Source organism: Bos javanicus, chromosome 25, assembly GCF_032452875.1.
Source record: "Bos javanicus breed banteng chromosome 25, ARS-OSU_banteng_1.0, whole genome shotgun sequence".
NCBI classification, from domain to species: Eukaryota; Metazoa; Chordata; class Mammalia; order Artiodactyla; family Bovidae; genus Bos; species Bos javanicus.
The window spans coordinates 25,870,096-25,894,853 of NC_083892.1; the positions used below are offsets into that span (position 1 = coordinate 25,870,096).

The 24,758-nt window shown below is 56.6% G+C and overlaps 2 protein-coding genes across 6 annotated transcripts in view; one reads left to right on the forward strand and one right to left on the reverse strand.

Annotated features, from left to right (window-relative positions):
* The window catches only part of RABEP2 (rabaptin, RAB GTPase binding effector protein 2), an 18,459-nt gene extending 11,470 nt beyond the window's left edge, over nt 1–6,989 (forward strand). For 3 of the 4 annotated variants that reach the window (XM_061401529.1, XM_061401530.1, XM_061401528.1), the window contains 11 exons: nt 512–622; nt 710–1,057; nt 2,186–2,281; nt 2,371–2,469; nt 3,593–3,748; nt 5,102–5,279; nt 5,428–5,439; nt 5,531–5,586; nt 5,683–5,736; nt 5,820–5,936; nt 6,336–6,989. In XM_061401529.1, the coding sequence (XP_061257513.1) occupies nt 512–622; nt 710–1,057; nt 2,186–2,281; nt 2,371–2,469; nt 3,593–3,748; nt 5,102–5,279; nt 5,428–5,439; nt 5,531–5,586; nt 5,683–5,736; nt 5,820–5,936; nt 6,336–6,437 (1,329 nt within the window). In that variant the 3' untranslated portion in view covers nt 6,438–6,989. The remainder of the gene's footprint in view (nt 1–511; nt 623–709; nt 1,058–2,185; nt 2,282–2,370; nt 2,470–3,592; nt 3,749–5,101; nt 5,280–5,427; nt 5,440–5,530; nt 5,587–5,682; nt 5,737–5,819; nt 5,937–6,335) is intronic. The other variant, XM_061401531.1, reaches the window with a different exon arrangement.
* On the reverse strand, nt 6,943–24,295 carry ATP2A1 (ATPase sarcoplasmic/endoplasmic reticulum Ca2+ transporting 1). 2 transcript variants are annotated; one of them, XM_061401521.1, is made up of 23 exons: nt 23,976–24,295; nt 23,596–23,613; nt 23,119–23,201; nt 21,598–21,702; nt 20,567–20,705; nt 18,144–18,224; nt 17,190–17,275; nt 16,757–17,054; nt 16,159–16,325; nt 13,529–13,617; nt 13,142–13,244; nt 12,778–12,909; nt 11,191–11,313; nt 10,848–11,066; nt 9,704–10,039; nt 9,285–9,505; nt 8,974–9,176; nt 8,715–8,800; nt 8,491–8,624; nt 8,249–8,366; nt 7,994–8,111; nt 7,637–7,681; nt 6,943–7,243 (listed from the first exon to the last, which is right to left on the reverse strand). In XM_061401521.1, the coding sequence occupies exons 1-22, from the start codon at nt 24,091–24,093 to the stop codon at nt 7,677–7,679; spliced, it is 2,982 nt and encodes a 993-aa protein (XP_061257505.1). In that variant the 5' UTR covers nt 24,094–24,295; the 3' UTR covers nt 6,943–7,243; nt 7,637–7,676. The 2 variants fall into 2 exon arrangements, with proteins under 2 accessions (XP_061257505.1, XP_061257504.1); XM_061401520.1 differs by lacking the exon at nt 7,637–7,681.
* Nucleotides 24,296–24,758: the final 463 nt, after the last annotated feature.

Here is a 24,758-nt window from a genome sequence, read left to right on the forward strand (position 1 = left end):
CGCCAGCCATCACGTCTGCATTGTAGCCAGCCAGAAGGAGGAGGAAGAGGAGTAAATACAGCCTTTCCCCCTGAGGGGTTGACCTGGAAGTTACACCCAGCACATCTGCCTACATCTCATTAGCTGAAACTTAGTCATATGACCATGCTTAGTTACAGGGAAGCTGAGAAATGTAGATGGTATTCTAGGATTCAGGTCACGAGCCCAGCTAAAAATGTGAGGCTCTATGATTTAAAAAGGGGACACATGATATTGGGGGAGAAAAGTATGTCACTCTACAAGTGGGCAACAGGAAGGTGGTTGTGACTTTAGCCACCTACCATGTGACCTGGGGTAAGCCTTGTAACTGCTCCGAGCATCTGTGTTTCTGTCTCTAAAATGGGGGTGATAGCACGTGCCTGGGAGGATTAGAAGAGCTGATGTGCTTGGAGGGAAAGCTCTGGACAGGCCTGAGGCTCCTGCAGTCGGGAGGACTGCCTGTCACTGCCCAACGCCCCTTCCCCTTCCCCAGGCCCACGAGGACTCGGAGAAGCTGCGGGAGATCGTGCTGCCCATGGAGCAGGAGATCGAGGAGCTGAAGGCGAAACTGCTGAGGGCGGAGGAGCTGATCCAAGAGATCCAGGTGAGGGGGTGGCCAGGGGGCGCTGAGGGAGGCAGGGGCGCTGCAGGACCCCAGCCCCTCAGCCTCTTCCCTGCCCCATCTCCCTAGAGACGGCCCCGGCATCCCCCTTCCCTGCACGGCTCCACGGAGTTGCTCCTGTCCCGGGACCCATCTCCCCCACTGGAGCCTCTTGAGGAGCTGAGTGAGGACGGGGGCCCAGCGGCTGAGGCCTTCGCCCACAACTGTGACGACAGCGCCTCCATCTCCTCCTTCTCCCTTGGTGGGGGGGCCAGCGGCAGCGCCTCCCTGCCCCGCAGCCGCCAGGGCTTGAGCCCCGAGCAGGAGGAGACAGCCTCTCTGGTGTCCACGGGCACCCTGGTCCCCGAAGGCATCTACCTGCCCCCTCCTGGTTACCAGCTGGTCCCAGACAACCAGTGGGAGCAGCTGCAGTTGGAGGTGAGTGGAGAGGGCAGGGCGGGCTGCCAACACACATGCATCTATCCATCCATCTCTCCCTTCAAGTCCTGACTGAGCTAGAGCCGGGCATCCTGCAGTGAAGAAGAAAACTACTCTCTTGGAGCTTCCTCTAGTGAGGGAGCCAGGCCCAGACAGACACACGGGCCCATGAGGAAGACAGCGTCACAGGGTGAGACTCCCACCACAGAACTCAACAGGGCTGTGGAGGGACTTCCATGATTGTCCAGTGATGAAGATACCGCCTTCCAATGCAGGGGCCACAGGTTCGATCCCTGGTCAGGGAGCTAAGATTCCATATGCCTTGCAGCTAAAAACCCAGAACATGGAAACAGCAGAAGTAACATTATACAAATTCAATAAAGACTTTAAAAATGATCAACATACAAAAAAAAAAATCTTAAAAAAAAATTAGGATTATGAGGTAGAGACTGGCAGGGCAGGAGATCTTCCTAGCTGGCAAGAGAGGTGCTTTCTGAAGATCAGAGACCAAAGGATCTGCAGGTTCCAAGGCCCAGAGGATGGACATACCGTGGTGTGTCTGAGGAGCTGGAAGGCTGCCAAGGAGGGGAAGAGAGATGAGGTCAGAAAGGCAGGCAGGGGCCACAGGAGGTCGGCCTCGGCTTCTGGGTCAGCCATGAAGTTTGTGTTTCAGACCAAGAGCTGTGGGAAGCGTCTGTGGGGTTTAAGGCAGGGAAAGGCCTGCTCTACTTTGGGCTCATCATGGGTCACTGGGCTCTCTGGGTGAGAATGGATTATAATCGGGGGAAGGGGCAAGGGGAGAAGCAAGGTGGCTGCTTGGAAGGGTGACGCTTGATGTAGTTTAGAGGAAGGTGGTGACTGGGGCCGTGGTCCCAGGAGGTGGCGGCCGAGATGGAGACGAGTGGATTTGGAATTCATTCTGGAGGCTGCCGGGCAGGGCCTGCTGGTGGTCTGGACCCGGGTAGTGGAAGACAGAGAAGAGTCAACGTCCGTTCCTGAGCTTTCAGCTGGAATGACTGGGTGGATGCTGGTGCTACCCAGGGAGATGCAGGAGGCAAGGCGTGAGAGGCCTGGAGAGGAGGGAGGCCTCCCCTTGGCCGTCGAGCCTGAGGCCGGGATCTATGGCAGGGGCGGCAGCTGCAGAAGGACCTGGAGAGCGTCAGCCGGGAGCGGGACGAGCTGCAGGAGGGCCTGAGACGGAGCAATGAGGACTGCGCCAAGCAGGTGGGTTTGGCCTCAGCTCCAGCCCCGGGGGCCTCTACTCCCGGCTTCCTTCTGGCCCCGCCTCACCCTCGCCTCACCTCCACCCACAGATGCAAGTCCTCCTGGCTCAGGTCCAGAACTCAGAGCAGCTGCTGCGGACCCTGCAGGGAACCGTGAGCCAGGCGCAGGAGCGCGTTCAGCTGCAGATGGTGAGGGCTGCGGGGCCAGGGAAGCCAGAAGAGGAGTGGGAGGGGAATTGGTTGAGGCCCATGTGGAAGGTCAAGACACCTGTCCTACAGCCCTCCCCCTCCCCGATCCGCTCTGGCTTCGCCCTGGAGTTGGTACCAGGCAGATAAGAGGGCTTCCAGGGCACCCAGTACCTCATTTAGACAGAGCCCACCACACACTCAGTGATCTTTAAGCTAATCCCACAAGCCCAGAGCCTCAGCGTTGACGCGTTGAAATTGAGATAATGGGTCCTAGCTTGCAGAGTCATGAGGATGAAAAGCAGAGATTGCAAAATCGGATGCTTTTTGAGACAAGAGAGGCAAATGATTGAACCAGGTCTGGTGTATGGCCAGAAGGAGCAGCAGGCAAACGGAGACCCTGTAAAGGTCTCTTCATTTGTCAAGAGAAGCCAGATCCGGATATTTGTGTGTAGTCTCCCAGGTTTTAAAGTTGTGGTTTAGTCGTTCAGTCATGTCCGACTCTTTGCGACCCCATAGATTGCAGCACACCAGGCTTCCCTGTCCTTCATTGTCTCCTGGAGTTTGCTCAAACTCATATCCATCAAGTCGGTGATGCCATCGAACCATCTTATCCTCTGTCATCCCCTTCTCCTCCTGCCTTCAATATTTCCCAGCATCAGGGTCTTTTCTAATGAGTCAGCTGTTTGCATCAGGTGGCCAAAGTATTGGAGCTTCAGCTTCATCATCAGTCCTTGAATGAATATCCAGGGACCACATAAAACAACCAGTGTGGCTTGTGGCTGCCACTGTGTGACCTCAAAATCATCGAGGAGGCTGGAGAAAGAGCTTGAGGGTCTTCCAGGTGGTCCAGTGGTTAGGACTCCATGCTTCCACTGCAGGGGGAACCAGGGGTTCCATCCATGCTTGGGGAACTAAGATCCCTCAAGCAAACAAGGGGAAAAAAAAAAAATAATGAGCTTGGGAGCCAAAGACGCTTACTGAAGGGTGTTTCTTCCTTTCTCGGCTGAGAAGGAGGGCGTGGGCTTCCTGGTTCTCCTTCCAGTGTCTGGGAGGAGGGCTCAGGGTCTGGCCTCACAGGAGACGCCGATCCCCTCATCGCCTCGTCCTAACTGTCCACCCCCAGGCAGAGCTGGCCAACTCCCACAAGTGCCTGAGCCACGAGGTAAAGCGCCTGACGGAGGAGAACCAAGGGCTCCGCGCTGAGCAGCCGTCGTCCTCAGTCCCCCGGGTCCTGGAGCAGGATGAGGGCTGGGAGGAGTCGCTGCCCAGCTCGCTGCCGGTAAGGGGGGTGTGGCCCTTCCTCTCCACGCGCAGCGAAGCACTGGCCTGTGGCCAGGGGACGCAGGGACAGACTCAGGCTGCTGTATCAGCTGCATCACTGTGGTCAACTCATGCGGCTTTGCTAAGACTCAGTTTCCTCCTCTGCAAAATGGGGCCACACCCCTTCCCAGCATTGGCACGGAGAGAAAATGAGTTAACAGAGCGCTTGACATGAAGAGGGGCTTCCCCGGTGGCTCAGAAGGTAAAGAATCTGCCCGTAATGCAGGCAGGCTACAGTCCATGGCGTCACAAAAGGTCGGACACAACTGAGCGACTAACACTTTCACTTTGACACAAAGGAAGCAGTCATTTGGCTTGTTATTTTTACTTTATCAATTCTTTTGGCCACACAGAACAAGCCTGTATGCTAAGTCACTTCAGTCACGTCCAGCTCTTTAGGACCCTATGGGCTGTAACTCAGTAGGCCCTTCTGTCCATGGGATTCTGCAGGCAAGAATACTGGCGTGAGTTGCCATGCTCTCCTCCAAGGGATCTTCCCGTCTCAGGGATCAAACCGATGTCTCTTAGGTCTCCTGCCCTGGCAGGAGAGTTCTTTACCACTAGTGCCACCTGGGAAGCCCACCAGCATGCAGGACCTTAATTCCCCACCCAGAGACTGAACCTGCGCCTCCTGCGATGGAAGTACCACTTCTGAAGCCCTGGACCACCAAGGGAAGTCCCTGACTTATTTTTAAGTGACTGGAGATCCACAAAATTGAATTCATCGGAATCTTTGGTTTGTTGAAAGCTATCATTGATCCGTGCATGGCCTCCGTCCATCAATTGACTTTATTAAGAATATGAAGATCACCTGGAACCCTTGCCCACCCTGAGAACTATGACTGACATCTCCTTACGTGCGACCCCGCCCCACATTCCTTGGCTCTGCTTCTGCCGTCCCCAGCTTTATCATTCCTTTGCCTTCTTTGGTGTCATTTTTATTATTGGGTTGGCCTAAAGAGTCGTTCTGGTTTTTCCATAACAGCGCCCAGAAAAACCCGAATGAATGTTTTGGCTAACCCAACACACATGTATGTCTGCCTAAACTGTGGAGTGCTCATAACTTTAGTTGTTTCTGAGCATTACAAGAGCTCCAAGTCTTGCTCTGGGTAATCTGGAACTTGCACTCAACTCCACTCCCGAGGGTCCTCCTACCTGGGCTTGTGCTGCAGGAAGCAGCCATCCAAGGGTGTGTGTGTCCACCCTCCCCACCATCCCCTTTGAGTCCCTGGCCCCCAGGGCCTCTGCCCCTCCTCCCCCCCACACACACACACACCACCCTGCAACCAGCCAGTGACTTGCTTCCTCCCAGGAGCTGCAGCAGCTGGTGCACCGCACGCAACAGGAGGCACGGGCCCGCCAGCAGGCCCAGGAGCACGAGGCCGAGAGGCTGCGGATTGAGATCGTGACTCTGCGGGAGGCGCTGGACGAGGAGACGGCGGCGAGGGCCAGCCTGGAGGGGCAGCTGAGGGTGCAGCGGGAGGAGACAGGTGAGGAGAGGGTGCCAGCCAGCCCCCCTCCCTCCCCAGGAGGCCAGCTCTCACGAGGACCCCCCCACGCCCCCAGGCTCTGGGAGGGGTGAGAGGTGCAGGGCGAGAAGGATGAGCCTTGACCTGTCTTTCTTTCCTTCCCACACAGAGGTGTTAGAGGGTGAGTATGGGCGGGAGCCTGTCCCCGCCAGGCCGGGAGGGGAAGGAGCAAGGGTGTGGGCCTGACGTTTTGGCCCTGCCTGACTCCCCAGCCTCCCTGTGCAGCTTGAGGATGGAGATGGAGCGCGTCCAGGAGGAACAGAGCAAGGTGAGGCAGGACCCGGGCCAGGCCGGGGTGATGGGGGAGGCTGGCAGTGCGGAAAAGACCCTCACCGGTCCCTGCTGCCCTTTATGTCTCCCTCAGGCCAAGCGGCAGGAGGTCCTCAGGCCATCACAGGGCACGGGCCGCACAGAAGAGGTCAGGATCAGGGGTGGTACTGAAGGGGTAACCCCGTCCAGACATCCCATCCGAGACCCCAGCTCTATGTCCTGTGCCCCCAGGCCCAGCTCACAGACCTGCTCTCGGAGCAGCGGGCAAAGATGCTGCGGCTGCAGGCGGAGCTGGAGACCAGTGAGCAGGTGCAGCGGGATTTCGTACGACTGTCCCAGGCCCTGCAGGTACTGCATGTCCCTTCCCCACCGGGCTGGCGTGACTCCCGGCGACTTGTCCTAGGTCTTGCAAGGACAGGCCCCCGGCTAGAGGAGTCTTCTTCCTCCCCCTGGGGCTGGCACAGTCCTTTCCTCTTAGCTGTTGCTCCCTGTTACTCGAAGCCCGTGGCCCAGGGCCGGGCTTGTGGGCATGCCACGTGCTCATCTCGTCAGTCCCGCCTGCCCCTGCCCGCCCCTCCTCAGCCTGCTGTCTGAGGACCTACTTCTTCCCTTGAAGTCAGTTTCACTGTGGGTTGGGGAGGAGGAGTCCTGAGCCCTTGCCCCTCGTGGCGGGGAGCAGCTGGCCGGCGGGGTGGAGGCTGCATTTTCCCACTGAGGGCCCTCTGCCTCCCTTGCCGGCCCCCACAGGTGCGCCTGGAACGGATCCGCCAGGCAGGGAGCCTGGAGCAGGTTCGCGGCATCATAGACGAGGCGCCCCTTCGGGACGTCAGGGACATCAAGGACACCTGAGGGGCCGGCACCCGCCCACCCTGGGGGAGACCGCCCTTCACTCCTGAACCATGAGGCCGAGGCTTGAGGGGGGTGGTCTCAGGATGGAGTTGTCACCCTCTCCAAGGCCAGGGTCGAGGTGACAGGGCCACCGCTGCCCTGGCCCCTGCAGCACTCCTCCTAAAGACGGCTGGGCCTTCTGCTTCCAAAGATGACACCCGGGCGAGGGTCCCAAGCCCCTCTGTGAGCCAGCTCGGCCCTGTGGCTTTCTGGCTGCCATGCTGCCTCCTGGGTTCCAACCCTCCTGCGCCCGCCGCCACCCAGACTAACAGCCACACCCGTCACCTCACGTCCCCTTCCCCCAGGGACAGCTGCGAGTGGTGGCCAGGAGTCTTGGGGTGCGTCCCCAGGCCCTTCTGCACCCGCGCCCTGGGCCAGGTGGCTGCTTCCCAGACTGCGCTGACACTAAGATACTTGTCCCCAGGGGCCCGAGCCAGGCCCCAAGATGTGTGCATGGAGACAAGGCCAGATTTTTCTGTCATTTATTTTCAATAAATAAGCAGCTCAGCTCAATCAGTCGCCTTGTCCCTGCGAGCCCCACGGGGTCGGGGAGGGGAGGTTTCACAAGGGCAAAAGGGGGACAGGTTGCTGAGGGGGGAGGAGAAGTGAAGGGGACATAGTGTTTATAAACAAGAATGTCGGGCGGGAGGAATAGGGAACGTTGTGGAGGGTGGGGCCTGTGCCACAGCTCTGGCTGAAGATGCGTCACTATGGGGTGGGGAGGGAGGGCAAAAGGCCTGGTTGCTTCCTTCTTTCATCTTCTGGATCTGGAAGGGGAAAGGGAAGGATGAGACTTTCTCATCTTAGGTGGGGTGGGTGGAGTGGGACCCGAGAAGAACAGTTCCTCCCAGCTCCCTGCCTGTCCCCTGGCACACTCACCTGGAGGGCCCCACCACCACCCAACCACTCACCTGTGTCCCCAGCCCCCCTCCTCCCAACCACTGCAGCCCCAGCAGCAGACAGCTCAGCGCCCAGCCAGCGCAACGCAGCGCAGCCCAGCACACAGTGGTGCCCGACACCCGGCCCCACTCAGAAGCGCGGCGGTGGCGGCAGTGGCTCCAGGTGGAGCTGCGAGGATAAGTGACCTCGGCGCCACCTGAAGGGAGAGAGGCGGGCAAGGGGCACAGCAGCTGGGGCAAGGGCAGGAAGAGGGGTGATACCTGTGACACGGTTCAAAGAGATGGAGGAGGGGGAAACGGGTTATCCTATGGCCAAAGAGGACAGAGAGACACCATTATCCAGGGAAGGAGGCAGGCACAGGGGCCAAGAGGGCTGGGGAGGTTGTGGGGGTGCCTAGGAGACCATGTCTGCATGGGGTTCAGAGGGGCGGGTGGGGGGAAAGGAGGGAAGGGCCCAAGTGGGCCACTCGGCGAAGAGCACGGGCCGGCGGAGCCCGGGACTCACCCACCTGCAAAGGAAGGAGGAAGGGGGCAGGCGCCTTGGCAGCACGCAGGGAGGGGGCTATGCCGGGGCTTTGTGGGGGGGCAGATGGGGCTCCGAGGAGGGGAGCCTCTTACCCTCCAGGTAGTTTCGAGCAACGAACTTGAGGATTTCGTCGAGCCCAATGACTGGTAATGAGATCTTGAGGACCATGAGCCAATGGTACAGGTCCAGGGCTTGGAGCTTGAAGATCATCTAGGGGGGAGGCAGGAAGGGCAGTGAGAAGGAGCCCGCGGAGCTGCCACTGTGCCAGCCTGACTATCCCTCCCTCTGGATCCCTGAAGAGACCCCCGTGGGTGAGGTGGCAGGTGGCTCCTGGCCAGAAGGCTCACCGGCAGAGGGTCCACGTAGAGGATGAGGAAGTGGAGGGACATGGAGAGGCCGATGGAGCCCACCAGCCAGATGTTCACCCAGGGTGGCATCCGCACGAGGGACTGATTCTCAGACAGGCTGCAAGCAGGCGGCAGGCGGAGCCAGGGTGGGGGGCGCACAGGGGAGAGAAGTGATGAGCGGGAGGGCTGGAGGACAAAGGCGGTGGCCTCCAGACAGGTGGCGGGAGGGGAGGTAGGCCCACCTGTTGAGAGCATTGCACATCTCGATGGTGACCAGCACAGACAAGGCCATGGTCATGGGCTGCGGGGCCTCGAAGACCTCACAGTCCACACCCTCGAAGTCTGTGTTGTGCTCCGAGCACTTCATGAAGTGAGTCTGCCGAGGGCGAGGGGAGAAGCTGGGATCCCCAGAAGCCTCCGCCACCCTCCTTCACTGCCCCCTCCTCCCGTCTCGGTCCTGCCCTACCAGCTGGCTGTAGGTGACGTGAGGCCCGTCCTCAGCATACAGGAACCACCAGGCCGCTGCTCCCACAGTGGCTGCACCCACATAGCCTGTGTGGAGAGGAGATGGGCATTGGGGGGGCGGTGCCAGGGCTGGGGAGACAGGAGGGCTTGAGAGGGCTGGTGGCCATGAACAGCGGTGCAGGCAGAGGGCCCACCAGCCAGGGTAGCTGCCATGGGGAAGCTGAGGGTGGGGAAGAAGCTTGGGGTTCCGTCCTGCTCACCCCCAATTGCCATGTAGCGGAAGAAGAGCCAGCCACTGATGAGGGGCTCCTTGGGGGTCCGGGGGGGCCGGTCCATGATGTCCAGGTCTGGGGGGTTGAAGCCCAGGGCTGTGGCTGGGAGCCCATCGGTCACCAGGTTCACCCACAGCAGCTGCACAGGGATCAGGGCCTCGGGCAGCCCCAGGGCAGCTGTCAGGAAGATGCTGCCAGAAGGAGGCGGTCACAGGTCTGTCCTGCCTCCCAGGCCTGTGGTCACCCCATCCCCCATACCAGCCACAGGTTCCCCGCTGATAGCCCTTCCGGCTGCTCACCAGACCACCTCGCCCACGTTGGAGGAGATGAGGTAGCGGATAAACTGCTTCATGTTGTTGTAGATGGCCCGGCCCTCCTCCACGGCAGCCACAATGGTGGAGAAGTTGTCGTCGGCCAGCACCATCTCGGAGGCTGTCTTGGCCACGGCAGTGCCGGATCCCATGGCAATGCCGATTTCCGCCTTCTTCAGCGCAGGGGCGTCATTGACGCCATCACCTGTCTGCAGGGAGAGAAAGAAGGTGGGAGCTGGCCCCTTCCTCGTATCCTCCTTGACACTCTTCCATCTGGGCCCGAATTCCTCCCCTCTGCACATCTCAGCAGGGCCCCCGCTCAGCCATGTCCTCCCTGGGCCCCCAGCTTCCCAAGACCGACATCTCAGTAGACACTGAGCAGACCCCACGTGCCCCGGTCCCCGCACCATCGCCGTGATCTCATCGAAGGACTGCAGATACTCCACGATCTTCGACTTGTGGGTGGGCTCCACGCGGGCGAAGCAGCAGGCGCGTCGGCAGGCCTCCCGCTGCTCGGCCAGGGGCAGGTCATCGAACTCCCGGCCAGTGTAGGCCCGGTCAGCCACATCCTCGTTCTCCCCGAAGATGCCAATCCGTCGGCAGATGGCAATGGCCGTGCCCTTGTTGTCTCCAGTGATCATGATTACTCGGATTCCAGCGTCTCGGCATAGTTGGATGGAGCCCATGACCTCCTTGCGGGGCGGGTCCAGCATGCCCACGACGCCAACGAATGTCAAGTCCGTCTAGGGGGACAGAGCAGAGAGTGACAGACTCAGGGGAGGAGGCTTGGGGGGTGGGAGGGAGAGCTGTGTCTACGCCTGGTGCTCAAACCTCAGCCAGGCCTCTAAGCTCAAGGGCAGGAAACATTCCTTGTTCCCATGAGGGCCTGTGGGATGCCAGGCCCATCCTAGGTGGCAGATCCTGTCTTTCATAGAAAGAACTCGACCTGGAAGTGAGGGAAGTGCTTTCTGCTTTCAGCAGGGCCACTTGCTTGGTCTCCAGCTTTGAGTGTTACCTGCCAGACCACACTGTTCTCTCTATAAAATGGAGTGGACTTCCGTGCTACTCAGAGCAGGTCCACTATGAGATAAACAGCCGGTCCCAGGATACAGGTTGATGCACCTCTTAAGAAAACCTCACTGTGGGACTTCCCTGGCAGCCCAGTGGCTAAGACTTTACCTTCCAATGCAGGGGGTGCGGGTTTGATCCCTGGTCAGGGAGCTAAATCCCACATGCCTCAGGGCCCAAAAAATCCCAAAACATAAAACAGAAGTAATATCATAACAAATTCAATAATGACCAAAAAAAAACCCCACAAAACCTCACTGTGAAAGCACGTCAGCTGAACCCAAGCGTGCTTAGTGACCCGGCTGGCTTCTGTTCTGGAACAAGTGCCTCACCCTCATATCAGATGAGTCCACGGACCACAGGCCAAGTGGCCTGGACTGGAAGACTCCTAAGATTCTTTCAAACTCTGACGTCCTGTGACTCCAGGCCCCGTGACGAGGCAGGACATGACGGGTGGCAGAGGGGGTGAGGCAGGTGACTCACCTCGTACTCCATGAACTTGGTAGAGTCATCCAGGACCATCTCCTCTCGCTTGGGGGGGGTGTCCCGAGTGGCCAGCGCCAGGCAGCGCAGGGTGTCCCGGCCAGTACCCCACTCTTTGATCACCGACAGAATCTTCTCCTTCACCGGCCCTGTCATGGGCACCCGGGTGGTGCCCACTCGCACGTAGTTACAGCGATCGATGACCCCCTCAGGGGCACCCTAGTGGAGCAGAACAACACTCAGAGACGGCTGTTCTTTCCAGCACGTGGTGAGCGGCACGGGTAAAGAGAAGGGCTCAGGATTAGGAAGAAGGGGGGCCAAGGCACACTCGGAAATTCCTGACCTTGACAAACATCTTATTGCCCACAGCAGCCCGGGATTTTGCTGGAGAGCAATAGACAGACATGGACTTTCGGTCCCGGGAGAACTCCAGGGTGAATTCCTTCTTCATTAGCTGGCGGATCACCTGAGAGAGAGGAGACAGGGAGAGAGAGGCCAGACTTGAGATGGATGGGGAAAGAGCAATGATGCTGTGCTAGAAGGGTCCCAGACCCTTAAAAGCATAGCCAAAAAAGATCTGGAGGTCAGAGCAGACCGCAAGCTGAGTCTGAGATAAAGCTGAGTCTGCTACCTACAGCAGAAATGGAGAGAATTCCAAGGCTAGTGGAGCTATGGTCTTAGTGTCCAACTGAAAGCACAATAGAAACAAGATGACATAGTGCAGCACTGTCCAATAGAACCTTCCAGAATGATGGGTATGTTTAATAATCTACGTGGCCGAATGCAGTGCAACTGAACAGTGGCTACTGAGCCCAGGATACGTGCTTAGTGCATCTGAAGAACTGAGTTTTCACTTTATTTAATAATTTAAATGTAAGCAACCACATGTGTGGGTCTGTGTGTTGTTAGACAGCGGGGAGCTGGTGCCTGGCATGCAGTACCAAGCACCTCATGAAAATGAATGTGCCAAATGCAGTCTGGATGTTTCTCCACAAAACAATAATAGCAACAGTAAATAAAAAATGTTGATGTTTATATTATAATTTGTAAATTTTAAAAAATGAATCCTCTATTGATACTTAGGTGGCTTTCAATATTTTTGTTATATTAAAACAGCAACAAGCATCTTGCCTTTACCAAAAAAAAAAAGAATGAGCAGTGTGGGAAATTTAATAAGACAACCCTGAGGAAATCAATATAGACCTTTAGTAAATATTAACATTGGGAACTTAGAGTAATAATCTCAGATTTGGACTTGTGTATCAGGGAAGCAGACACATATGAAGTAGTCATATTTCTCAAATCCTAAATCAGGTCTTGAAAGCATTAGTCATTCAGTCGGGTCCAACTCTTTGCGGCCCCATGGACTGTAGCCTGCCCCCTTGACTGTAGCCCACCAGGCTCCTCTGTTCATGGAATTCTCCAGGCCAGAATACTGGAGTGGGTAGCCATTCCCTTCTTCAGGGGATCTTTATGACCCAGGAATTAAACCCAGGGTCTCCCACATTGCAGGCAGATTCTTTACCATCTGAGCCACCAGGGAAGCCACAAATCAAGTCTTGAGATCTGATAAAAAAAAAAAATGAGTGTGTTCCTAGAGGCAGTGGGTAGCAGTTGACATTGGGCTGTCCCAGGATAGGTCACTCATGGTTTCTGGGACCAGCTCAGTCCCTTTCCACTAGGAACATGGTGGGGAAGGTGACTGTCGGTGCATCCAGGGATGCTCCAGCTGGGCACCAGAAAGAGCGGTGTAAGTGAGGGTCAGGAGACCCCACCCCAAGTCAGCCTCACCAAGGAAAGCTGTGGACAGGCCAGCTGCTTGTTGGGGCTGGCTCCCAGCACAAGGCCCTGCGGGGCCCCATCTCCTGAGGTTCCTTAGGTCCTGGCCTGTACAGGGTGGAGACAAACGGGAGGGAGAGCCCAGACTCACCGAGTTGCAGGCGTTGGCCCTCTCTACCTTCGAGAGGTTTCTCACTTCAGTGTTGAATACATTCATCTTCTCCACCAGGGTGGTGAGGGCTGTCTCGGTGGCCTCTCCCACCTTCTCATAAATACCTTTGGTCTGAGAGGGCAGAGAAGGAAGAGGAAGTAGGTGCCCTGGGCTCCTGGCCCCTTGCTCCCACCTTCCACCTAGAACGGGAAGGGAGCAAACTACTCTCTTCCCCTTACACCCAGGAGAGGCTTGGTATGAGGGACCCCCTCCCCCAGATCCCTTCTTTGCAGCCTGTGGGGGAGGCCTGGACGCAGCCAGCTCGAGGGGCAAGGAGGGGCCGCTTCAGGAGAGGAGAGGTTACCTCATTGAAGTCCAAGGAGGAGTCATTGCAGAGGGCACAAATGGTGGCCAGCTCCACCAGCCCGTCATACTGCCCTGAGCGGACTGGCTTATCATTCTTCAAGCTGGCGGCGGGGCGGGGAGGAAGGAAGGGAAAGAGACAGGTAGAGAAGATGGGGAATGAGATGCAGAGAGAGCACGGGGAAAGCAGCGAGGGACGGGGGCAGGTGGCACCAACGTGGTGATGAGCGGCGGCGGGAGAGAGAACGAGGCCAGGGAAGAACAGGAGAGAAACAGGAAGACAAAACTAGAGGGAGGGCCCCGGGGGAGAGAGGAGGTGTGTGTGTGTCTGTGTGTGTGGTGGGGAAGGGGCACAGGGAAATGGAAGACGACCTTTGAGGGGACTTACACCTCTCCTTCAGGAGCGTAAGTGGAGCCAGTGACAGAGAACTCGTTCAGCAGGCAGAGGTCCCCATCTATCCTGTCGATGATGAACATCTGCAGAGAAGGGGGTGTGCACACATGGCTAACTCTCCTTGTGTCCAAAGGCAGTCTGCACCAAGGCAAGGCCCAGGCCACGAGCATCCCTGTCCGGCCAGCTGCACACACTCACCCAACTTCCCCCCACCATCCCCCCACTCATTCTTCCTTTTTCCTTCCTGCATCCTCCCCTTTCCCACCACTCCCTTGCAAATCATTCTTCTTATTCTGTGTCCATGGCCTTAAAAGTTACGGGACTTCCCTGGTGGTCCAGTGGTTAGGACTCCACACTCGCAATGCAAGGGGCCTGGACTGGCTCCCTGGTCAGGGAACTAGATCCCATGTGCTGCCACTGAGAGCCCACATGCCGCAGTGAAGATCAAAGGCCCCAGGTGCCACGACTAAGACCCCGTGCAGACAAATAAATAAAATGAACATGTATGTATTTTGTAATTATTGCAGGGCTTTCCTGGTGGCTCAGTGGTAAAGAAGCCGCCTGCTAATGCAGGAGACACAGGTTTGATCCCTGATCCGGGAAGATCCCACATGCTACGGATCAACAAAGCCTGTGTGCCACAACTGTCGAGCCGTGCTCTACAGCCCGGGAGCCGCAGCTACTGAGCCCACGTGCCATGGAGCCCAAGCTCGGCAACAAGAGAAGCCACCAAAAGGAGAAGCCTGCACACTCAACGAGAGAGTAGACCCTGCTCGCCACAACGAGAGAAAACCTTGCGCAACTAGAGACCCAGCACAGCCAATAAATAAATAAAATTATTTTTTTTAAGTTATTGAAGGTCACACTGAAGGTCCCTCCAGATCAATTGGTAAAATAAGAGGTGCATCACAAGGTGTTCTGGGGACTGTGGCCACCGGTCCACGTGCCAGCACGTGACCCATCTACAGCTCCAGCCTCTTGCAGCCAGATCTTCCAGTTTTGCAGGAAGAACTAGAAATTCAGGTTATTTTTCTATGAAATCTCTTAACTTTTCAAATGTGGGCAATGAGTTCATTTTTATGAAACATGACAGGAGCCCAGTGGCCTGGCTTTGACGCCTGTGCTTTGGAGGGAATGTAGGTCACACAGCACAGAGGCGAGAAGCCCACCCTGAACCAGAGCAAGTGTGGAAGGGATGGGGCTTAAGACATGTTCCAAGATAAAATGGTTCTGCGGCCAGCAAAGTCTGGGAAAATCTGGGTTAAAAAAAAAGTGAAATCCACCCTCTCTACAGTCAGCCTCCTCTGAGGCTTTCAAACGCCAGCAGGCCTGTGCCTGGTCTGAGAGGCCTTGATTCTTTGGACAGTCATTTCTATTTCACAGACATGGTAGTCCAGAGAATTGTTTTTAGGTCAGGGGTTCTCTGCCTGGGGTCCATGGATGACCCCGCAGACCAAGGGATCTGTGAACTTTGATGGCAAAACAAAACTAACATCTTTTTCAGGTATACCTATGGCTGATTCATGTTAATGTTTGGCAGAAACCAACACAATACTGTAAAGCAATTATCCTTCAATTAAAAATGAATAAAAATTTTAAAATTACATTTCATTTTTTCTCTTATATTTAGCATTTCCTTCCAGTTATGAATGTGGGCAATGCACCACGTTAGCATTAGCAAAAGCTGTGACTTGGCCACCAATAAAATCATAAACACTCTCCTATCACGTTGCACTGTTTCAGGGCTCTCAAAATAGCATTTATACTCATCCCTGCCTCAGCGTTACGGCGCTTATGAGAACTACTGTTGGACTTGCTACTTAATACATTATTAAAGGAGCATATGTGTTACCAAACCACGAATCTGTTTTTAAAATATTTTGATTGCTATATTTCAATCAGTGGTTTCCTCTGTAATCCAGCGCATTTTATTTCTGTTTTTGCCTGCGCTGCCCGGCTTGACAGGATCTTGGTTGCCCGACCAGGGATGGAACCTGGGCCACAGCAGTGAAAGCATCGAGTCCTAATCATCGGACCGGCAGCAATTCCCAATCCAGTGTATTTTAAAAACAGGATCTTGTGTGTTTTACTTTATACACTGAAAATATTAAATGTAGAGGTCCAGACGGTCAAAGGGTCCAGGGCACAGAAAAGATCAAGGGCCCTGGCTCAGGAAATGCCATTTGGGATTCATGCGACCAGGTTCCTCCTGCCCCGTCACAGAGGACCACTCTGGAGGGTAGTCTGGTGCACAGGCAGGTACTCTAGGGCCAGATAGACTTGGGTTTGAAACTCAATTCTGCTCCTTATTAACTGTGCATGGAATTTCCCAGAGCCTCAGTTTCCTCCTCTGGAAAACTGGGTAACAAAACCTTCCCCTGGTGGGGCAGCTGTGGGGGATTAGAGCTTACACACGGCAGTGTCTGGCACACGGATGGGGGCCACAGAGAGCTGTCTGACGAGGACAGGCGGGCTTCTCTGCCCCCTCTCACAGCTGGCAGGATGGCGCCCTGTGCCCTCCGAGCATTTCTTTCTCAGGCCCAAATGAGAAGCTGCCCGTGATGAAGGGGTCACGCCCACCATTTCACCTCCCATCTGAGTGGGAGTTGCCACCCTGCCCTGACCTTGCAGACAGACATCTGGTTGGTGGTGAGGGTGCCCGTCTTGTCGGAACAGATGACAGAGGTGCAGCCCAGAGTCTCCACGGAGGGCAGGCTCCTCACGATCGCGTTCTTCTTTGCCATCCGGCGGGTGCCCAAGGCCAGGCAGGTGGTGATGACTGCAGGAAGGCCTATGGGGAAGGAGGGGGGGTGAGGGAACTAAACCGGGGCACAGAGGGAGACCTAGTGGGCTAGGCTGAATGCGTGTGCGTGCGCGCGCGTTGTGTGTGTACAACGCGTGCTCAGTTGTATCCAACTCTTTGGGACTCCGTGGACTGTGTAGCCCACTAGGCCTTTCTGTCCATGCAATCTCCCAGGCAAGAATATTGGAGCAGGTTGCCATTTCCTTCTCCAGGGGGACTCTTCCTGACTCAGGGATTGAACCCATCGCGTCTCCTCCACTGACAGATGGATTCTTTTACCAACTGTGCCACCTGGCTGAAGAGCAGCCCCCAAAGATACCCGGTCCTAATCCTTGGGGCTGGTAAATGTTATCTTATTCAGATAAAGGGTCTTTGCAGCTGAGAGGAGCAAATGGGAGGAGACAGAGAGGTCGCCCTACCCTCGGGGATGGCAGCCACAGCCAGGGCCACGGCGATCTTAAAGTAGTAGATGGCACCACGGATCCAGGAGCCCCCATGCACGGGGTCGTTGAAGTGGCCAATGTTGATGAGCCACACGGCCACGCAGATGAGGGAGATGACCTTGGAGAGCTGCTCCCCAAACTCATCCAGCTTTTGCTGCAGAGGGGTCTTGTCCTGCTCTGTGGCGGCCATTTGGTCACGGATCTTCCCAATCTCGGTGCCCACACCGGTGGTGGCCACAATGCCGATGGCCTTGCCGGCTGCGATGTTGGTGCCCTGGGAAGGGGAAGAAGAGGCAGGGAGTCAGGTGAGGCCCCAGCTGTGGGCCTCATCTCTTCCCTTGCCGTCACATCTCTCCCAGACCAGGGCCCCCTGGCTGGAGAACAGGACAGCTGGCCCTGAAGGGCTCACCGAGAAAAGCATGTTCTTCTTATCCTGGTTGACAGCTCGGGGGTCGGGAACAGGTTCTGTGTGCTTGATGACAGAGACAGACTCGCCTGTGGAGAAGGGCCGGATGGGCTTTCAGATGACGTCATATCTTTCACTCAGACTTCCTGCCCCTAACTCTCTCCCTTCTCAGCCTAGGAAGGATCAAGCAACAATCCTGGAGGAAGTCTGGACTCTGAAAAGAAGCCCCTGGAGGTAGATGGGAAACTCATTGCCCTTAGAGTAAAAGGCCTTGACCCCAATCCCCGCCTGACTATGCACAAACTGCCTGGCTTTGGATGACTTAACCTCGGTTTGCTCTGCTGTGAAACGGGGACAATGATGTGCACATTTCAGAACACAGTCTTGGTAAAAATCAAATAAGCGGATGTACCTGAAAGTGCGCTCTCAATTGGAGAGCGCTTTCGTGGAAGGGAGAGGCCCCCACCCTGGGGACCTTGTATCCCTCACCGGAAGGGCAGGAGCTCAGGCAATCACCCTGAGCCAGCCCAGCTGGCCTCCTTGGACCACAGAGCAAGCTCACTGGCTCTCTCTTCTCTCTCCCAGGGCAGAAACGGAAGCAGCTGAGGTGTTAAGTGGATCTGAACCCTGTATCTGATCCTAGAACCTATGCTTCCTCACTTGAGGGCTTTTGAAGAGGCAAGATGGTTCTCTGGGTGACGGTGCCCACGTATCTGTGTGGAAGGGATGAGTTATGGGCGATCTGGAGATGGGCATAAACATCCCACTGTCTCCCATGACCCCCTGTGTTCCAGGCTCAGGCTGTGAGCAAAGCTGACCAGGGCAGACATCGCTGCCACGATGGGGCCAGGACAGGGGCCCTATGGCCAGGGGTCCCCTTTCTCTCTGTCCACTCAGTTCCTCCCACATGAAATCCTCCTGTGATGCATCCCCCGCCCTGCCCTCTGGCCAGTAGACCTGTCAGGATGGACTGGTCGACCCGGAGGGTGGTAGACTTGATGGTGAGGATGCGGATATCTGCCGGGACCTTGTCCCCCACTGTGGAGAGAGAAGAGGGGCATGAAGTCAGCAGAGAAGGGAGAAAACCCCATCTTTGTCTGAAGACCCCTCCTCCTTCAGGTCTCAGGGGGTCGTCCTGTCATCCCAGCAAGGCTCTCCCTCTAACCCTCACTGCCACTGTCTCCCTGCCGAATGTTCTTCTCCCTATTAGGCAACCACACGGACTGTAGCCCACCAGGCTCTGCTGTCCATGGGGATTCTCTAGGCAAGAATACTAGAGTGGGTTGCTGTGCCCTCCTCCAGGGAGTCTTCCCGACTCGGGGATCAAAGCCATGACTCTTGAGTCTCCTGCAGGCGGGTCCTTTACCACTGAGTCACCAGGGAAGCCCTAAAAGTGAGGATGCTAAGTCACTTCAGTCGTGTCCGACTCTGTGCGACCCCATAGACAGCAGTCCACCAGGCTCCCCCGTCCCTGGGACTCTCCAGGCAAGAACACTGGAGTGGGTTGCCATTTCCTTCTCCAATGCGTGAAAGTGAAGTCACTCAGTCATATCTGACTCTTCGTGACACCATGGACTGCAGCCTACCAGGCTCCTCCATCCATGGGATTTTCCAGGCAAGAGTACTGGAGTGGGGTGCCATGGCAGACAGCAAAACAGAGAGGGAAACGAGAGGGAGAAAGGTGAGGAGGGACAGGCATGAAAAGAACTAGAGTAAATAGGGTGAGTCAGGGACCTCCCTGGCAGCTCAGTGGTTAAGACTCCATGCTTCCAATGCAGGGGTTGCAGGCTCAATCCCTGGTTGGGAAAGAAGACCCCACATGCCACAAGAGGCAGCCCCAAGCCCCAAAAAATAGGGTAAGTTGGACAGACGTATATCCATGGACGAGAACAAAGTGGAACAGCTGGAGAAGGTACAAGAAACAGGAAAAAAAAAAAATTGGGAGTTGAGAAAATCAGTGTCAACCCAGACAAAAGGTGGAGTAAGAAGACAGGAGAGGGAATGAGAAGAGAAGATGCAGGAGGAGAGGGGACAGCGGTGGAGGTCCTGCCAGGTCCACATGGAAGGGATGGATGCACATCAGAAGCCTGCTGGGCCGTGGTCTGAGCATCAGGGGAAGGCAGGAAGCCAGCGTGAGTGAGCTGGGGAGATGGGCTGGGGAAAACGGGCATCTGCAGGGAATAAGGCAGGGGTGGTGGCTTCAGTGGGGTGGGGGCAGGGGGGAGCCATAGACAGCAAAGAGCTGATAAAAGTGGGGGGAGGCCAAGGGATGTGCACAGAAAGAGGGGGTCAGCCTAGGAAACCGCCTGGGAGACACGGCGGATGCCCCACCAGACTTGGAGACCTCTCCACGGAAGAGAACCACCCCCCAGCCTCATCCCGCCTGGTCCCAAGGCTGGTCCTGGGGATGGGGTTTGACTGCTCTCCTTTTCCTGCTCCCAAGGTTCCTCCTCCCGTGCCAGAGGAAGCTGACGGAGGAGGGAGGAGGTCAGCAATGGAGTTGGGCGGGACACCCTGTCACCCAAGCCAAAGGGATATTTATAGACATTCATGGCGCTGACTCCAAAGCGTCATGGTGGCAGATGGGCCCTGGGATGCGGCACTGGGGTCTTCAGCCCGCCCTCCCTTTTGCCAAGCTTCCCAGGGTAGCAACTTTGGTGTCTGGTGGAGGGAAGCAGGCCCTAGAAAGACACAACTCCCTATGCCAGGGGCCTGGAGACGTGGGAAGGCCTGCGTGGGGCAAATATAAAAACCGCTGAAGGGGGCAGAATCCCAGTAATCTTAGCCTCCTGGCCCCCACCCCTCCCTGGTCAGGCATTAAGTGTCCCTCGCCGGAGAGGCGGGGCCCTCCTTGAGCTCCCCTCCTCCAGGTCCCGTGCTCTCTGCTGGGGCCTGAGTTTCCCTTACATGGTCGGGGGCTCGAGCCTCTGGCCCCCCCTTCCCTTCTACCGTCGCTCCTTCCCCTTTGAGAGGCCTCAAGGGCACGGAGAGGTCAAGATTTAAAGCTGACCAAGCTTGGGGGTGGGTGGAAGGAGAGGGAAGCCAGGCCTCAGGAGGGGGTGGAGACGGGGCCCTTGGCAGGGCCTGGGTTCCACCTGTCGCTCGCAAGGGCTGGCTGAGAGGAGGGGGAACAAGGGGTCTGCCTGCAGCTTCGGGGACAGGACTGGCTGTTCCTGCTCAGACTCTGGTGGAGAGGATGTGCCGTGGCCACAGTGCCCTGGAGTGACCCCCGAGGAGTCTGAGAAGGAGAAGCCGAGACTACCAGACATCATCCTGGCTACCTCCTGGACACGGGATCGGGGCTGAGCAGCCCCCACCCTCCCCACACACATCTTCTTGGCCTCAAAACCCAACCTGGACCACTCGTTCCCATCACTCACCAGCCACCTCCACGATGTCTCCAGGAACAATATCCCGAGCTTTGATCCTTTGTACTGACTTGCGGTCAGCCCGGTAGACCTTCCCCATCTCGGGTTCATATTCCTTCAGAGCCTCGATGGCATTCTCTGCATTCCGCTCCTGGGGGGAATAGGGTTGAGGAGAGGAGGGTCAGCAGAGAAAGGAAGGTAGTGGAGTGAGAAGGGACCGATCAAGGAGGATGGGGTGGGGTAGAGATGGAGGAGCAGGGGCCAGAGTCGTGGGGGAAGTTGGGGCATCACAGAGGAGGCAGGTTATGTGGTCCTGGCTCCTGGCCCAGGGGAGCAGACAAACTTCACACGATGAGTGAGGATACCGTCACCCATAGCTGAGAATAGGTGAGGGGGTTTAAGGCCTTTCCTGGTGGCTCAGACAATAAAGAATCTGCCTGCAATGTGGGTTTGATCCCTGGTTGGGAAGATCCCCTGGAGAAGGGAATGGCTACCTACTCTGGTATTCTTGCCTGGAGAATTCCATGGACAGAGGAGCCTGAAGGGCTACAGTCCATAGGGTCGCAAAGAGTTGGACACGACTAAGCAACTAACACTGCTACTACTACTACAGGGGTTTTGGGAAGAGAAAGAAGGAGAATCAAAGAAAATCAGGAAGCAGGGGATAGGAAAAGCAGAGGGTGGGAGAAAGCAAGAGGAAGGATATCAAATGAGCATTTACTGAAATCTTCCTACATGCCAGACACAGGGCTGGGTACTTTCACACTCATCATCTTGTTAAATTTCACCACAACTCAAGGGACAGGATTATGAGTCCCATTTTATGGATGAGGAAATTGAGACTCAGAGAGATGAAGGCATCTGCCCAGGGTTGAACAACCAGCAAGTGAAAGTGGGAATACCAAGTCTCCTGAACTGGGCAAAAGGACCAGATACTAGGCAAGCCCAGGGTAAGTGATGGAGGAGGAGGAGACAGGGAGGGAGGCTGGCCTCAGGTCCAGTGTCAGGATGTGAAGGAATGGGGGGGTGGGGTCAAAGCTAACCTGCCAAACCCCCACGATGGCATTGGCAATGAGGATCAAGAGGATGACAAAGGGTTCAACAAAGGCGGTGACAGTCTCTTCGCCTTCCTCAAACCAGGCCAGCACCTGGGGAGCAAGGGAAGGAGATCAACAGATAATAAAGCCCCTCAGGTGGTTAAGGGGAGCAGACAGAGATGAGAACACGTGCAGGAGCAAAGGGGGCGGGGCATCACGGAGGCACTGCAGCCCCACATCCCTTTAAGTGCCTACACGGTCCACTCCTTTAACTCACACAAGCGCAGCCACTGCTGTTATTCAGCGAGAACAGGCGGGCACAGACATGCACAGCTCGGGGATTAACTGGGAATGCTTTCAGGTTTCCCTGACCAAGTTGCTGGCTTGTAAACGAAGCTCAGGGGACACCCAGGCCAACTACCCCCAAGCCACATCCATCCCACGGGAGCCAAAACCCGATAGAAAAAACCCTGTGGTCCTCGCAGGCGCCCTGCCCACCCACAGCCCTCCCCCACAGCCCGAGGCAGGGAAGCTCCAATTTCATGAGGGAGCAGGAGGAGGGGATAGTGTTACGGGGCCTCCTGTACACACCCCACCCCAGCTGTTGCCACTGCCAGGCAACAGCCCCAGGCAAATGTCAAGGAGCAAATCTGAGAAGGGAGAAGTGAGGTTCTGCCAGCTAGTACTCAAGGGCCCGCGAGGCCTCTACCACAGAGACCAGGGGACAAGGAGACGCTTTTGCCTCCAGAGTCCTGTCTTCCAGGAGGACTACGATGTTAAGGAAGGAAGTCCAAAATGCAGGCGGGACTGCTAGGCTGGTGTGTGCGCAAGGAAGCTCCAGGGCAGGAGCGGAGGCAGGCCCTTGAGAGGGAGTGGGGGCAGCCCTGAGGTTGAGGGGGAAGGGGAGGGTCAGGTCAAGTGGACGAGGAAGGGGGTCCCGGGAGTTCCAGCGCTGATAGGGGGAGCAGGGAGGCGAGGCCCAGGGACAGGTGAGGGGTCTGGGCCTTTGGGAGCCTTTGGAGTCCCCCTCGCACCAGCAGCTCTTTCCCGCCTCTAGGAGGGAGTCTCTGTCTCGACCAATCAGCGTCAGGAGGGAGGGGCAGGAGCTTCTGGACGCTCGGGGATTGGCGGAGCCCTGTGTGAGCCCCGGGGCATGCTGGGAGCCGCAGTGGCCTGGGAACAGCAGTAGTGTCTGAGCCCCGGAGCCCGGCGCTGGGGGGGTAACCCGAGCCCTCGGAGCCCTTGAAGCTCCGGGGGCGGCTTAGCTTCAGTGTTTTGGCTGAGAACATCCTTAAAGCTTAAAATAAAACCTGCCTGCGGGGTGTGGGGGAGGACAGAGGAGTATGCAAGTCAGCGTCATCCCACTCCCTCAGTTCTAGTCTGTAGGACAGGATGCTGAGGGCTTGGACCAAAGGAGCCGCTGATTTGGGGTTGCCCACGAGCAGATTCTCCAGATCCCCCCAATCTACAGCCCAGGCTAGCCCCTAGATGCACCCCCCTCCCCCCACCACCGCGCAACACACTTACAAAGGAAATGCAGGCGGCCAGGAGAAGGATCCGCACCAGGAGGTCTTCAAACTGCTCTAACACCAGCTCCCACAGGGACTTCCCTGAGGGCAGAGGCAAGGGGAGGGGAGGGAAGTGGGGGGGGGGGGGCGGCGGTGTTAAGGTCTAACGGATGAATGCAGGGACTCCAGGTGCAGGCTGGGGTCCAGCCTGGAGCAGGAAGGGTCTAAGGTGACGGGCAGGCCATTTGGTACTGAGAAAAGGGCTGAGGGAGCTGGCCCGAAGTCCAGAAACAGGCTCCTCAAAGTGGTGGGCAGTTGTTCAAGGATTGGATGCCTCAAGGAGAACGTGCCTGGAAACTTCTGCCCCCAGCCAGACTCTAACCTTTGAGGAGGAACATTTCCCCCGGGAATTGGAAGGAGAGGACAGGGAGAAGGGAGTGGGGCCCAGAGGGAAGGAGGTGTCATTTATGAGAGCTCAGGGCTTCCAGTAACTTACCCTCCTCAGCAGGGAGCTCTGCCCGGGGAAAAAGAAGAAAAGGACATTATTCATTTGGCACTCAGTCTAAGGCCACCCACAACCAGGACTTTGTGGCTAAGGTAAGAGAATCAGGCCACGAAAAAACTGAGGTTCACTGAGGTTGTCCCAAAAAACTTCCCAAAACTCAGGGACTCAGGGATCCTGCTTTCTCAGTATCCTCCCCTCCCTTGCCCTCAAGTGACCAGGTCTTGCCTCTTCCCTAAGATACCCTGGAGGGAGAGGCTTCAGTGTGTGTGTGTGTCAGTGTGTGTAAGTGAGTCTGTGTGTGTGTGTCTGTGAGTGTATGTTGTGGGGATGTAGGAGGGCATTACCAGCCTTTTCCTCCAGGGAACACTTACCATTATGGCCATATTTCTCCAGATGCCGCTTAACTTGGTCCGGGGTGAGGCCTGTAGTTTCGCTCACCCCAAAATAGGCCAAACATTCTTCTGTGGTCTTGGAGTGCGCAGCCTCCATGGTGCTCCCTTCCTGGGGGCCAGGGGGCGGTGTGTTCCTTCTGGGGGGGTTCTCACACGTCGGGGGCCTTCCTCAGTGTGTCCACCTGCCTGTTTGTCTGGGTTTCTTCCTTTTTCTTTCCTTCCCCCCCCCCAGGTTATTCTTCCCTCCACGAAGCTCTGACCCCCGTTCTACTTACAGCAGCCAGCCACCCCCCCAGCCCCCAGCTGGTCCTTATGAGGGAGTGGGGGGGGCCAGGCTCCCCCCTCCCTCAGACCAGGGATTGGCTGGCAGGGACTCTAGCAGGAGGGGTCAGAAGAGAGAGATATTTCTGCTGACGAGGGGGAACAGTGGGGCTGCAGCCTGAGATGTCACTCATGAGGGAAGCTAAGGTGGCCCCAGCTCTAGGGAAGGGGGGCAGGGAGATACCTCAATTTCTGTCTTCTGCTGCTGAGCCCTTCCCCAATTGCCCCAACTTCTTGAGCTGCACTGAATTTCTTATTCCAGAGTCACCCCTTCCAGTTTTCCCTTCAGCCCCCTTCTCTCTATTCCCTTTCCTCGAACCCCCTTCCCATCTCATCCACCCTGAACCTACTACTGCTGCAGTCTCATCCTTCCTTACTGAGTTTGTTGAAATGGCAGCAGAGATACCCAGCCCTCAGGGGGCTGAAAAGGGGGAGAACATC

Coding starts and splice junctions, on each gene's coding strand:
- ATP2A1 (XM_061401520.1), bottom strand. CDS start 24,093: ATGGAGGCTGCGCACTCCAAGACCACAGAAGAATGTTTGGCCTATTTT. Junction 12,910..13,141: donor CCTCCTTGGACTTCAATGAG/GTAACCTCTCCT, acceptor CTGCCCTCTCAG/ACCAAAGGTATTTATGAGAA. Junction 8,112..8,248: donor TCTACGTGGACCCTCTGCCG/GTGAGCCTTCTG, acceptor CCTCCCCCCTAG/ATGATCTTCAAGCTCCAAGC.